The sequence below is a fragment of the Lampris incognitus genome, chromosome 1 (genome assembly GCF_029633865.1).
Source record: "Lampris incognitus isolate fLamInc1 chromosome 1, fLamInc1.hap2, whole genome shotgun sequence".
Classification (NCBI taxonomy): domain Eukaryota; kingdom Metazoa; phylum Chordata; class Actinopteri; order Lampriformes; family Lampridae; genus Lampris; species Lampris incognitus.
Genome location: NC_079211.1, coordinates 11602670 through 11617961, shown reverse-complemented (window position 1 = coordinate 11617961; position 15292 = coordinate 11602670). Strand labels below are relative to the sequence as shown.

Below are 15292 nucleotides of genomic sequence, written 5' to 3'. Positions count from 1 at the left end.
AAATAAACGTATCGTGACTGAAACATGTCTAACATACCTAGAAAACCTGCTTTACCATCAAACAGTAGAGCCTGATGGAGGAAAATACAAGAGTGGAAATAGTTACAAAAAATATTTATTTGACCAAAGTAAAACGAGTGAAACAAGAAAGAACGACATTCACAGAGCTGACCAGAGAACCACAGTCATGAAGGCAGAGCAGGACATTGCAGTTTGAGAAATATCCAGAGCCTTTCTTTTGAACTCATTTGAACAAAAACATTCAGCTTCATTTCCCTGTTGCTAGGGAACTACCTCTTCACCACGTGCCCTTTCTGTCCCATCTTCACTTTCATGTTGACTGTATTCCAGGGCTCTCAAATTAGCGTAGTGTACACTTCTTTCCTTCCCTTTCTGGACACACGCACACATGCACACACACACCATGCTCTCCTTGTGCACTATCTAAGGGAGACTCGAGTAACACGGGACCTGGGGACGCTCGCAGTCCAACTGCGGTCGGCTGAGACTGCGCACCGTCCCTCTCAGAGGTCGAGGTGTGTTGGCGTGTCCAGCTGTGGGGTTAAACTGCTTCACTAGCCCCGTTACTCTGGTTGAGTTTCTCTTCTGAGCCGCTGCTCTTCACGCTGGTGGAGAACATGCCTCGGTACATGGCCCTCTCCTTCTGCAGCTCTCTGCTGAGCTTCTCCTCTGCCTTCTGCAGGTGCTTCCTCACGTTGGCATCTGTGACACGAAATGGCGTCAAGCTTTTGTTTTCAAAGGAGTTTTCATCTTTCCTCTCTACAGAAAAACTAATACCCCACTCTCTTCAAATATACAGAAAGCTGCGGAACTTATTTCATATAACTGCTGAGGTCCATCATAGTGAACAAAAGCCAAAAATAAAATCTCACCAACTTTCCTTGAGTGTCACACATTTGTTATTTGAGAAAAGGTTCTGCGCAGCTCTGTGCGCCCCAGACACTCCCACTTTTATAGGCAGTGCATTTTAATGTTTTTGAGCTAATGTGATTGGACAATTCTCGTGGCTGTCAATCACGTTCGCACCCACCACCACGCCTCGTTTCGACTGTCAATCATCCACCGTCTACGAACCCTGATAAAATCTATGGGCTACATTGTCCTTCCGAATACCTCTGTGTGGCTGTGTGGACATTAAAGCAGCTGTCAGGTGTGCTGCGCCAAGGTAAATTGCGCCCCTCCCCCAATTTTTTTTTAGCACCAGCCGCCACTGGTCGACAGTCTGCAAATAGATTCCCTACAAGGTAATGGATAGCAATGCATTGCAATGATTGGATGATTACATACTCAACACAAATACACCTGGCTTACTGTTGAACAGTGTCATGTTGCTAAACTGCTTATCTTGGCTGTAGGAAAAAAGAGGAAACTGATCAAAGAGAACTAAACTAAAGGGAATTGTGATTTCAGACATATAACCGGGGCATTTCTTTAACTGAGAAAAAACATATACTGTAGTTGTATTTTAGGAGAGATGTCAGGAAATTCTGTGCAGAGGTAATCGTAAAGCGCTACATCAGCAGTGGCTAACCATGTGCCATGGAGAGCCACACGTATGCAGGTTTTCACTCCAGCCGGACTCCACACCAGGTGATTTCACCGATACATTCTTCCTCTTTGGTTGAAGGGTTGCTAATCAGTGAAATCCCCTGGTGTGGAGTCCGGCTGGAATGAAAACCTGCATACACATGGCTCTCAATGGCACATGGGTAATCACCCCTGAGCTACATGAATCTAGTGTCAAGCCCACTTTGGTTTTACACGCAATTGTGCAGGAACATGTCGTACCTTGAGGCTGCCCCCTGGAGGCTTGGGTGAGATATTGCTTAGCGGTCTGTGCATCTCCGAGCTCCAGAGTGGCGACTCCCGCTCTGTACAACGCCTTGACGTCACCTGGCCGCCGCTGCAGCACCCGCAGGCAGTACTCTTGGACACGAGTGTAGTCAACTTTCTCCTTCAGGAGCAAGCAAGCTAAGACCGAACAGGGAAAAGAGAAAAAGACAGACCTGATCACTTACGTACTATGTGTGCTTGTCAAAACCTAGAAATGGCCCCATGTTGAAGAGGAGAAACAATACTATGTGGAAATTGCAGGAAAGAAGAGACGGACAATTTCTCTCATTGACTACACGAACGCGTGTGTCTTGTATTTCCTACTCCGAAACCAACAGCCCCAGCTAGCAACATGGCGCTGCCCCAACCAATCATCGCCGTAGCTCACCCCGTTAACCCGGAAACACTTTCTTAAAGCGACCAGAATCGATTATGGGGAATTGACCTTTCGCAAAGTCCCGCCCCACTTAGCTACTGTTGCTATGCCCTTCAAGCGTGTCAGAACTATCCGGGAAGTAGCCGGAAAACACCAAATCGTGAAGGAAGAAATCAGCGCATTCCCAGAGAAAGTAAGAGATGTACTTTGGAGTAATTCATCCTTAATATCACCCCGGGAAAGGCAGAAGGGGCTACGGTATATGGTGGCGGGATACGTTCAGAATATTAAAAGTAAGAGTGACTTGCGTGGACTCCGGGCTGCCGGGTGCGACTGTAATTGAGCGTAAAGCTTACCGGTCGCAATCAAAGAATGAGAAACCCCATCAACTAACTCTGAAACACACTGTGGACCAACTGTGCTCTTGCACTGTAGGGTAAGTTACATATTTCAGCTATCATTGGTATATTTTGGAGAATCCATTGTCACCATCACCATATTGTAGTGTTGATTTTGGCCAAGGTTCCCCATCGCGTTCTTTTATCCAGGCTTTTTCGGGGGTACTGTACGGGCTCCTGGGGGTCGCAGGGCGGCCAGGGACATGCCTCGGGGCCGGGGGAACCGCCCCATGATTTTTTTTTTTACCTTCGGACCAGAACCGGTATTTTCAACAAAATAAGGCAAACGAGATACCCCCGCGGGTGGGATGACTTCCGAACGGCCGGTCCCCACCTGGAGCTCACAGAGGGGGAGGAACGTTTAAAGTAGGCCGGATATGAGGAGGTCAGACTGGCCAGAGACCCTCCCAGCCGACCCTCCCCGCGGGGCTTTATGCTCTGAAATGAAAGGTGGAACCTGACTAACCTGTGACTAGCATAACAAAGTTACGTTAGTGGGCTAGCTAGCATTAGCTATCATTAAATTAGGTATCTCTGGACACAGACTAAGCTGGTTACGTTCATCAGGCACGTTAATAATGTTATTTTGTTAGTCAGTAATACGTTGATATGTTAATAATGGTAATAATCATTGTGTGGGTAAAAGTAACAGTAATAATACGTTAGCTGTATTAGCTATCAATAATAGCTAGTAGCAAGCTTAGCTTGGAGCAGACAGGTATTTTTGTTGATTCTGGATGGATTAAGCTGGCCATGGGGTCTGCTATACTGCCAAATCTATTGCCGACATTTCGCTTCTTGCGTTCTGGGTTTCGGGAAGGGAAAGAAAATTACACCCCCTCCAAACTGTTCACATATCTAGGATCCGATTTGCAGATCCCATAGGCACACCATTTCAGCATTTTGCTATGTTTGAAAGCTTACGGACCTCCCTCACACAGAAACCGTTGCTAAGGTAGGATTGGACAAGCACCGTTCTGGGGCGGTACTTTGGGAAAGGTCAATTATGTCCATAGAGTCCTCTACATACGTCCCCCCAGAATTCGCCATAAGGCAACGTGGAGGGGGGGAGGGGGCCGGCCGCAACGGCTTCGCTGAACAGGTGCGGACGTCGGCGTGCCGACAGCAGTTGCCCGAGGGACCCTGCGGCAGCGTGGGGGTCCGGGCGGAGGAACCTTAGGGGCCTTGTTGGGGGGTGGGGGCAGGGTAGGAGGGCGCCCCCGCCGTGTGGTCTGGGCAAGACCAACAGGTCGGTCCAAGTCCAGGTGAGCTGGTTTGAGGCGATCCAATGAAATGCGTGTCTGACTTGTTGCCGACTTCCACGACAAAATGCTTTTGTCCGGTCTCCAGGACGCGGAATGGCCCGTCGTAGGGAGGCTGCAGGGGTCCACGGTGGGCGTCGTGGCAGATGAAAACGTATTCCCCAACTGCAGACTTGCGGGGATGTGAGACTGTGGGAGGCCGTGTTGCAACGTGGGGACCGGTGCGAAAGCTCTGGCGTTATCCAGGAGCGTGGTCCGTTGATGGGCTGCAGACCATGGGACCGTGGTGTTTGGGACGAAATCCCCTGGGATCCACAGTGGCCGACTGTATGTAAACCAGTTCAGCGGACGAGGACTGGAGGTCCTCCTTTGGGGCGGTCCTGAGGCCCAGACCCACGGGAGTCTGTAGACCCAGGGGCTATCCTTGAGGCTTGCCCAAAGAGCGGCCTTCATAGAGCGATGAAACCGCTCGCACAACCCATTGGCCTGCGGGTGGTACGCAGTGGTGCGGCGGAGCGTCACCCCTGTGTTCTCTGCGACTGTGTTCCAGAGCTCAGAGGCAAACTATGAGCCCCGGTCCAAGGGGTCAGATGGGGTGCCGAACCGGGCGACCATGTTTCATTCTGTTCCGTTCTTTACTTAACCCTACAGAATGGACGGTTAAAGCTTTACTTGCTTACTTATCACTTTATTAACAGAAATCCTGAAGTCATTCAGTTCAGTTACGTTCGTCTCTAGCCAGCGTCACTCGCAGTCTGTGATTATGGGGAATTATAATCGTCGCGGCTCACCAAATTAACCCGGAAACACTTACTTAGAATCGTTGTGTCACGCTATTAACCCGGAAACACTTTCTTAAAATCGTTGTAGCTCCACTATTAACCCGGAAACACTTTCTTAAAGCGACCAGAATCGATTACGGGGAATTTAAAAAAAAGTCAATAAAGTCCGCTACAACTACTTATTTAAACTCATAATTTTTATTATTTTTGAAAAAAGCTGGTTTGATACAAAACAATGAGTATCGATACATATTATATCCGTCCCCTCGTACATGTGGCATTTAGCAAAACTACAAATAAAAATAAAGTAAAAAAATAATAGAAATGTATTCCCATATAAGTTACAATTAAACAAAAAATATGAAGGCACAAATTATTTAAAAAAGTATTTAAAAATACAGTTTTGCAACAAAGCATAGCACATTTCAACCAAAAAACAACCTCATTTCAACTTCTTTCGATATGACTACCATGTCTCCATTTTTAACAAATTCCAAAAACATGTCCCAAATATTATGAAAGTCAGCAGCTTTTTTCAAAGGCTAGATAAGATAAGTCTCTCAAACACCGAGAGGGGCAGCTCACATTCTCCCATTGCAGGGCAACAGACAGTCTTGTAGTAGACAAGAGTCAACCATTTTCTTCTCTCTTACTGAGTTTAGGACTTAATGGTAGCGGGGAGGAGATTATTTGAGAAATATAATAAAACTGAACTCCAAAACTTCTCACCAAATCACAATCCCATCGGCAATAATAAAGAGTGCCTTCGTGTGTATTACATTTATAACATAGATCAGCAGTATTGGGATCAAACTTGTGTAAATTTGCAGGGAAAATGTAAGTTATCATTATCCAGTTATTTTGAATTAATCTTAGCTGTGTGATGGTAGTTTTGAGTTTGAGCCTTCAAACAAATCCGACTCCATTCGTGCACTGAAATGTCTTCTTGTACATCTTGCATCCACTTCTGTCTTTTCTTTTCAGTATTGTCTTTATGATTTTCAGATGACAAATTATATAATTTAGTAATTAGGACTTTGTCATCACTGTTCTTTATGCAAAAAGTCTCCAATATGGACACTTGAGGTTTATGCACTGAGTTTTTTAGGCTGGTTGCATATGGGTTTTCGGCAAGCTGTGTTTCTTACTTAGCTCATCAAATGACGAGTTTTTCTTTAATTTCCTACAAGGAGCAGAGTACAAAAAGCTATCAAGGGTTAAAGTCTTTGAGGAGAGTAGAATAATGCTACATATTTCTACAGTTAAGGACATTTTGTATACCAGCCCATTGACAGTAATGCAGTACTTTTAAAGTACATATTCAAGCCATTATTCCAGATTATTCCAGATTATTTACAATTATAATGGAGAAGGGCAATTTCAGTGGTGACTCCTGGGTCAGCACTCAGACTGGGCTAAAGGTCAAGACCTTTATCATGATGAATTTCCTATGATAATTTCAGTTTCATCTGACAGTAGCTATTTCTTACCAGAACATGGGCTGCACTGCAGAATCAAATTTATGAAAAGTCTGCAAAAACAGCAAAAGGAAACACTTTTTTGAGGTGTGAGAAACTATCACATACCAGCTAAGTTGTTGTAGCAGTCCACTTGTGTATTCCTCAGCAAGTCCTCTTGTGCCGGAGTAAGAACAGGAGCCTCGGGTCCATACCCTTTCATTACCGTCATCACGTCAGAGTCCAGGCCTCGGAGGACCAGCAGTGACCGGTGATAACGACCAATGGCTGACCGCATATTCCTTTCCCGGTAAAAGGCATTCCCCTCCGTTTTTAAGTTGGACGCTTTTTGTAGCTGGGCATCCACTTTGGCAGAGGAAATATTCGATCTTGTGAACCCGGAGAAGCTTGCCTCTGTAGCTGCTGCTCCCACCACATCTGGACCCTCCTCTCCTCCTGCAGCTTCCATCTCTGCAATGGAGCTAAGGCTGGGTAGTAATTCAATACGATCATTTACCGTCTTTCAATGGTATTGTTTTAGGACAAAATTCAAATATTGTTATACACAATTTTGCAGTCTAAATGAATGATAACAAGAATCTATTACATAGAATTTCTCACAAAAAGAGATCTGATATGTTAGAGTGAGTATTCTTTGAAAACCACTTTTGGTTTGATATTATACTTTACATTAGCAAAAAGTTCAATAAATTCGGTTGGATTCTAAAATATGGCAGTTTTGATTATGCAAGCAGGTGTCGTGTCAAATCCCCTTTGATGACCGTGATGATAGCATTTTACCACCATGTGCAACTACTGGCTAGCAATTAAATTGAGAGGAGTACATTTACAAATATTTGAAGAATAATAAATACATGTGGCCAGTTTGGGAAAAAAAAAAGTTATTAGCTACTCTTACTATTTCAGTTCTGAATATTTCTGCTTCCCCCACACTGGTTCGCCATGGGGACCCTGCTGACTGATTCTGTGCAAATTCTACTCAAAAAAAAAAAGATTTCACTTTTGATTCAATTTGTTTCTGCTAGTGGTCATTTGATTATTCTATTCTACAGCCAAATTCATGCTTTATAAACAGCATAAAACACTGACATAAACCTAGCACGTGTAGTTACTATGACTGAGCATGTGGGTAAATAAATTGTCAACATTAACCTACATTATAGCATCTGTGAGATAGTGCTGATCATCCGCTAATAACATATCTAACGCTATAAAAACATAATTAGTGGTTGTTTGATTGATCCGATCCACACAATGCGCACCGTCAATTTAATCTCTGCAATATATCATGAAATGATTTATACAGCTAGCTGTTGACTCTCAAGCTAACTTCATCTCCTTCCATACAAACCCGCGTTCTACACATCCCAAGCAATAACATTTAAAAGAATGATTAAATGAGTAATGTTTGTTATCGACTGCTAAACACACAACCACGCACGGAAAATCTAATAACTGCGATTTCGTCTCACCTTACAGGCCATGAGAAAGATGAAAATAGATAAACTTCGCTTACTTGACAACTCACTGTTGTGTTTTGACAGACACTTCCTGGTTCGTGCCTCGTGTTCTTGCTTTTCTTTAAAATTTCCGGCAGTGTAAATGATTGATACCGCACTGCTGCCCCCTGCCGGCGAAAGGAGAACTACACGAACCGGTTATAAAAGAGGCGAGCGAAAGAAGAAAAAGAAAAAGAATCGGAGAAAGAAGTAATGGATAGAGGGGTGGGCAGTGTGTGTGTGTGTGTGTGTGTGTGTGTGTGTGTGTGTGTGTGTGTGTGTGTGTGTTCGTGAGTTCTTTCATCCAACACGGACTGTTGCAATGTTTTTTTATGTTTGCAATGTTTTTAGGTATTAAACGTCTTAATGTGTGCCTTATAAGTCATTTTCTGTTAGAACTTCTCTGATCATTTTGTCTTTTGTCATCGGTTTACGTAGGTTAACTGGCTCAATCCGGCTGCCATAAACATGCAACACCTAAAATGATCGATAGATGTCCCTGTTGTACCACGGTAAGATTAAACATCGCATGTGATTATGATGACTGGCAGTGAGTAGTGTACGTTTAAGATGTAATTAATCACTCTGTCAAAAACAGTATTCCCCCCCCCCCCCAAAAAAAGGTAACATGATTGAGTGGTGCTGAACAAATTGCCTCCACAAACGATAACCCAGGCCATCTTATACTATAAATGCTCCAGCTTGTGGCAGCGTAGTGCTGCAGGGGATCTGGAAAACCAAGGTAGTTTGAGTTTCCACGCAGCACACCTGGGTTCAGACCCTGAAGGTTAATGGTTTTCAGCCTTCTCCTCTCATGACCCCCTATAACAAAGTGTTGCCCATTTGCACCCCTGGCCTAAGTATGGGGAGGAGTGTCTCTGAAAGAAAAGGATAACTTTCACAGGGGACTTTTATTTTTCCTCCACACACTCTTTTACCCGGTGCACTTTACAAAGAGGCTGCAAATGGTGATTGATATACACATGGGAAAGTCATATCACAAAGATTAAAACACTCCACCAAATATTGTTATTCTTACATTCCTGAAATCCTCATCAACCCCCCCCCCCCAAAAAAATCATCTTGTATCCCTCCCTATCCTCAGACTTAAAAACCTCCATTCCAGGTTCCATGAGCACATATGAAGTAATTCAAGTAATTTCTGCAAAGTGTATTCGGGACAAAGAGCCATCCTAGAGCGGGGCCACTAAAGCTTTACACGCATTGCAAATTGCTCAGCTTGCACGGTCAGTCGATCGGATTTCAAGATAAGAAAATGATGGAGATTACACACGGCCGCGTTCTTTTATCCCTTTGAAAGTAATATGAAACTCTACACCGAGGCCGCAGAGGAGAGAGGAGGACAGTGACAAATTGCAGTGAGTGGAGTGCGGTGCTGTTCATTAGCCCCTGTATCCCATTTCACACTCACATTGGAGGTAAATAATACAGAACCCCCTCCTCCCTTTTACTTTTGGCAGACTTTAAAACCTCTGAGCTCCTGAGCAGAACTTGCCCACATGCCCTGAGGTGAAGGGGATAAATCTAACTCGGTGGCATTGATGAAATCTGTAGCTCACCTGCAGTCGGGGAGCGATCGGATGATTTGTGTCCCACACTTGTCTGCACACTATGATCCAGATTGTTACTGAACTGAAAAAACACAAAGTAAACTGACAGTGGAAAGGATGTGTTTGATAGCCAGTCTTAATGATCAGGAATCAGGAACAGTTTATTGTCATTTCTTTCATGTACTCGTGTACACAAAAGAAACGAAATTCCGTTCCCCCCAGCCCACAGCAGTGTGATACAAAAGACAAAAACACACATCCCAAATTTCCCAAAAAAACGACACCAACAGAAACATACAAAAACAGAGAGAATAACGCAAAAAAACAACAACAAACAAACAAACAAATGAACAGTTAACAACACAGTCCACTCAGTGCAAACAGTCCAAAAATTCCACTGTCCAGAGAACGAACGCCAGCCAGGATGACTGTCAGAACTGCTGCCGGTCTGCATGGGTTAGCAGTTAGCTTAGCCTGCCCTGCTTCCGTGTCCTATCAGACCGCCCTCGGTGTTTCCTCCTCGGGTGCATCTCCGGCAGCGCTGTGGTCCCTGGGCCCACTGGACCTCGGTGTTTCCTCCTCGGGTGCATCTCTGGCAGGGCTGTGGTCCCTGGGCCCACTGGACCTCGGTGTTTCCTCCTCGGGTGCATCTCTGGCAGGGCTGTGGTCCCTGGGCTCACCGGACGCAGCAGACCAGCCTCCCTCAGCCAATCCAACGCCAGCTCTCCCAGCCGCCCACCCTTGGACACGCCTCCCCGCAATCCACACGGCGACACTAAAACACAGTCAACGCTAGGCGAGGCCACCGCCAGACCGCCCTCAGTATTATTGGAACGGCCCGTCTGTATGGGCTAGCAGCTAGCTTAGCCTGCCCCACTTCCATGTCCTGTCAGACCGCCCTTGGTGTTACCTCTTCGGGCGCAACTCCGGTCAGGGCCGTGGTCCCTGGGCCCACAGGACGACCAAGCTGCCCCGGCCGATCGAGCGCCAGCTCTCCCAGCCATCAAACGAAGACAAAACAAACTTAGACGCAGACGTGGACAAAGACACTGCATGGACGGTGCTGGGTGAGGCCGCCGCAAACGTGAATTCGCACTGCCATCTTCCCACACTGGAAGCGGTGACAGTAATTAGAAGTAAAGTAATTAGGAAAAAGTAAAGTAAAAAAAAAAGTAAAGTAATTAGACTGTAATCTCAGTTTCACTCATATGTGTGGTCAAGTCTGAGTCAGTATAAAGGGCTGACCTCTTCTAGTTATGTGAGATGCTTTGCAGGGGATCGCCATTTTTTTTTTCCGTTAGTAGTTTTGAGGCCATTCCACCCATGCTAAGATTGCATGCATTGATTTAATGGTGCATCTCGTGTCGTAAATCAGTCCCCCAGTCTCACACACACACACACACACACACACACACACACACAAGGGAACGATATGGCACAGGACTGGAGGTGAAAGTGGAGGTGAGACACCGGCAGCGGCACCGTTTTCCAAGACATGAGAATATTTCATTAGGCGAGAAATGTTCTTAGGAGGGTTTATGATGTTGGTTTAATGACACATGCAAATGGGGGGAGCTTGACGGCACACTGGGTTTACTGTCGAATTGACGCCCTCTCGGGTGAGATAATATTTGGACTCCCTTCAAATACGCAGCCTCAAGAAAATGCAGCTATCTGAAATTATCCCGAGCTGCCTGTCGTCGGTCGGGGTTGGAGCTAAATTACAGGAGCGTTTCTCTGGTTTGCGTGTTGCAGAAGGTCAGTTTGAATCATCAGGCTTCCACATACTTCTGGGCCTGAAGCTTTTGCCGAGTTGTTTGTAGAGAAGATGATCTCACCGGGGTGTTTTTTTTCTTCTTTTTCTATATTTCTTTATTTATTTTTGCCCTGGCCTTTGGATGGAGGCTTACGGGGTTGCTGCGTAGGCCTATGAAGAAGCACATAGTTATAAATGGCTAACCCTTTCCAGTGGATGTACAAACAATCATATCTTCTTCTTTTTTTTGACCCCCCCCCTTTTTTTTTTCTCTCCCTGATTTTACTTGGCCGTCCCGGTCGCTGCTCCACCCCCTCTGCCGATCCGGGGAGGGCTGCAGACTACCACGTGCCTCCTCCCATACATGTGGAGTCGCCAGCCGCCTCTTTTCACCTGACAGTGAGGAGTTTCGCCAGGGAGGGGCGTAGCGCGTGGGAGGATCATGCTTATTCCCCCCCTCCCCCCATAGCACCTGACACTGGGCCGGATCCACCCACAGACCCGGCAGATCCGCATAGCAATCACATCCGCTCCTAGACCGCCCCGCGCCTCTGGCCAGAGTGTGGCCTCCTAAAGTCGGAACCCATTATTTAAATTCACGGCTATGGCGTGGATCCGGGCCTGTTACGGCCCAAAGCTGGTACACATCCGTAAGACGGATCCGCGCCGGTATTGGCCCGTTGTGCAAAAAGACAATGGGGCAGATCCATTCTGCTGTGATATAACCGGCCCGGATCCAGCCCAGTTTCATTTTGCTGTCCGGGCCCCGACCGACCAGAGGAGGCGCTAGTGCAGCGACCATGACACATACCCACATCCGGCTTCCCACCCGCAAACACGGCCAATTGTGTCTGTAGGGACGCCTGACCAAGCCGGAGGTAACACGGGGACTCGAACCGGCGATCCCAGTGTTGGTAGGCAACGGAGTGGCCCGCTATGCTACCCGGACGCCCCGAACAATCATCCCTTAACTGACAGTGCTGCACATGCTGTACATTATGAGACCAGTGCATTGTGCTGTGCTCACGTAGCGCCGCATTAGTTCCCCTTACTGGCCACAAAACATCGTCCACATGAAACGGCAGCCAGCGCCTAAATCCGTAATCATCTCTGCGTATCAAGCACAGCTAAAAGCCTGGACTTGTCTGGGAAAGTGTGTCTCTAAGGCCTCACTGTACATTAAACCATGTCTTTAAAACACCATCCCACAGCTCTATTGTTACCAGCGGATAGGTTTCATGTTTGTCAAGGCAGGAGATAATGGCTACAAATCATAAAGAAATTTGTGCCCGGAGGCTCCATTAAAATGTGCTGACTCAAGGCGAGTACATCTATCCCACCAGATAGAGGGGCTCCGCTGATTTGTGTCCCTAAATTCGGCGATCACATATCATAACTGCTGTGTGTGTGTGTGTGTGTGTGTGTGTGTATGTGTGTGTGTGTGTGTGAGAGAGAGAGAGAATGATGTGTGTGTGTGTGTGTGTGTGTGTGTGTGTATGTGTGTGAGAGAGAGAGAATGATGTGTGTGTGTGTGTGTGTGTGTGTGTGTATGTGTGTGAGAGAGAGAGAATGATGTGTGTGTGTGTGTATGTGTTTGGGTAGTGTGTGTGGTGTGTGTGAGTGAGTGTGCGTGTGAATGCGTGTGTGTGTTTGCGTGCGTGCGTGTGTATGTGTGTGTGTGTGCGTGTGTATGTGTGTGTGGTGTGTGTGAGGGTGAGTGTGTGTGTGGTGTGTGTGAGGGCGAGTGTGTGCATGTCTGTGTACGTGCGTGTGCGTGCACGCGCATGTGTGTGTGCGCTTGTGTGCACGTGTATGACTGTGTGACTGTGTGTGCGCTCGCGCGTGTGTGTCGGAGGGGGGGGGTGTTTGCAGGGGTGCAGATGTGCCCCTGCGGCGCCCCATTATGCAAAGTTTAACTTCGTAAGCATTCCTTGAGTTTCACTAGTATCAAATGAGCTGGAGCAACAAAGTGCCCGGGGAAACTCTTTACAAGTGAGAATACAGAGGGACATTCAGACTCGCCCTGAAGCTGCGCTCCGAAACCATCACGCTGAAGCGGGACGGGAGAAAGATCAATTTAGCACGTCACCTCCATTCACCGCCACTGGTATGAAGTAAAATAAATATCTATCTCGTATTTCTGTTGGGATCAGCCAGCAATAACTTATTCACAAAACACCCTTTTTAACAGTCTTGAAAGGAAACACTACTGCTACTACTAATAATAATAGTAGCATGCGAAATGTAAAAACTTTTTTTTTTTAAATAGACAAGATGATCAAGGCCTTTTTTCTTATTTCATGTCTCATAATGTTTATTTCAAGATATTTCTTACCCCACCGGCAGACATTATTGCTCGTTTTAAGAAAACACACCTGTTTCATGGTGATACAACCCGTTTTAAGGAACTTTCACTGAACGGGAAAAGAAATCTTAAAACAAGAAACTTAATGTCAGGTAATCTTTCTGTTCGTAGAGTTGAAACAAGTCCTATTATCAACAAACAACAACACGGGGCAAGAGGACACTACTTACTAGCAATGTCTAGAAATAAGCATTAGGGGACGTGAAATAACGCAACTTGATCGGCTTGGGATTTTTCCTTGTTTTGCAGCAGGAGCAGGAGCAGGAGCAGCAGCAGGAGCAGCAGCAGGAGCAGGAGCAGCAGGAGCAGCAGGAGCAGCAGGAGCAGGAGGAGCAGGAGCAGGAGCAGCAGCAGGAGCAGGAGCAGCAGCAGGAGCAGGAGCAGCAGGAGCAGCAGGAGCAGCAGGAGCAGGAGCAGCAGCAGGAGCAGCAGCAGGAGCAGGAGCAGCAGCAGGAGCAGCAGCAGCAGGAGCAGGAGGAGCAGTAATGATCATGGACGTGATATTGCACCTCCGTGCGTGGCAGGAGGCGCACAGCGCATCTCCTCGCTGTGAAGAAGCAGACGAAACAACGCAGGACATGAAAGACAAACTTCAAAGCGCTTCGGGATCCCGAAGAGGACCGCGCGCAGAGGAAGATATATTAATGGAGACATTTTAACGGATCTTCGTCTCACCGGGGAGGAGGAACCCGGAACAGCGCTGCAGCACACAAGGTACGAGAGGAGATGGATGTGGGGGGGGAGAGAAGAAAAGAAGTGACCCAATGAGTAAAACAATGATCAAGTATTTTTTTTAAAAAAGAGGGCCAAAGCTTCAAACTTCACGGGACGCCGGAAAGCGGTTCTTAAAAGCTGGCAGACGGGCCTGAGGTCGGGGGAGACTGTGCGCAGCCTGCCGTGTGGTGAGAGTCGACTTTCCACCGGGAGGATGGGGATGACAGATTTGCTGCGTTTGAACTCCCTCATGTCTTCCTCGGAGTGCCTGTAATTAAATACGTGTATCCTCCTCGGGAGACGGCAGAGGGGGGTTATGGGTAATAATAAAAGGCCTTCCTCTTGCGCTGCCCCCCCCCCCCCTCTTTCTTCTGCTCTCTCAGTTTGTGTTTGTCGGCATAGTGACAAACCCCCAGACATGCGTAACATGGGATTTTAACGCTTGCAAAGTTAATCTGCATCTGCCAAGAACTATATCCGGTCCGGCCGGGCCACAGGAGTCTTTATGCAGCTGAGCCATGACAGGCTTCAGTGTTAGAAAATGGAGCGAGCATGTTTTCCAAAGAAATACACGAACATCAAGTCATCTGACCACACAGGTTGGTCCATTTGGGCTACAAATGGGCAATTTTCCCATCTGGCCACTTAAAACTTACTTTTTCTTTTCTTTTTTTGTCAGTCAGGATAAATGAGGTTTGGATGAATGTACTCTACTGTGCTCCTATACACAACTCAAACAAGGTTAAATCAGTTCATCTGGATACAACGTTAGATCCAGATGAACTGATTCAACCTTCTTTGATTCTCTTACCTGGGTTATTGAGCATGCACAGAGACGCTCCTATACAGAGCCAAACATAAACGGCTATAAATCCACTTTTATTGCACCTGAGGATAAATATCCTCCCTTCTAGACAGGGTTGGGTGTCACCACCATGACAAGAAGCTGGCGATACCTTCCAGATGCATTGCACACATACAGGCTGGCAGCATCTCTCTGATCATGGGTTTTGGGTTCCTCTTGCACCAGGAGTTTATCTCACTTCTCCTCCCTTTCTGTGAACCATCTCTAACGAATCAGGCGTAATTTAAGTTGGGGACTTTTGGTCATGGCCCATTTCGTTCCCACCACTTTGAGAAGACTTTAGTGATAGTCGAACTTAATACTGAATAGAATTACGTTTGTACATATCATGTCATTAGCATATGATGCAACAACGTAGCTTTAGTTTAGTTT

General features: G+C 46.5%; 1 protein-coding gene across 2 annotated transcripts; it reads right to left on the bottom strand.

The window, feature by feature from the left end:
• Positions 1-111: 111 nt before the first annotated feature.
• ttc9c (tetratricopeptide repeat domain 9C) lies at positions 112-7692 on the bottom strand. Of its 2 annotated transcripts, none has more exons than XM_056282576.1 (4): positions 7623-7692; positions 6259-6617; positions 1810-1992; positions 112-723 (listed from the first exon to the last, which is right to left on the bottom strand). In XM_056282576.1, exons 2-4 carry the CDS (start codon positions 6596-6598, stop codon positions 563-565), a joined length of 684 nt encoding a protein of 227 aa, XP_056138551.1. In that variant the 5' UTR covers positions 6599-6617; positions 7623-7692; the 3' UTR covers positions 112-562. The 2 variants fall into 2 exon arrangements, with proteins under 2 accessions (XP_056138551.1, XP_056138559.1); XM_056282584.1 differs by having other exon boundaries at positions 7667-7688.
• Positions 7693-15292: the final 7600 nt, after the last annotated feature.

Bases quoted from the DNA above. Each gene is read 5' to 3' on its own strand.
- ttc9c (XM_056282576.1), bottom strand. From the start codon at position 6,598: ATGGAAGCTGCAGGAGGAGAGGAGGGTCCAGATGTGGTGGGAGCAGCA. The intron at 1,993-6,258 runs GTATGTGATAGT...GTTCGGTCTTAG, and splicing joins CTGCTACAACAACTTAGCTG to CTTGCTTGCTCCTGAAGGAG. The intron at 724-1,809 runs GTACGACATGTT...TTCGTGTCACAG, and splicing joins CTCCAGGGGGCAGCCTCAAG to ATGCCAACGTGAGGAAGCAC.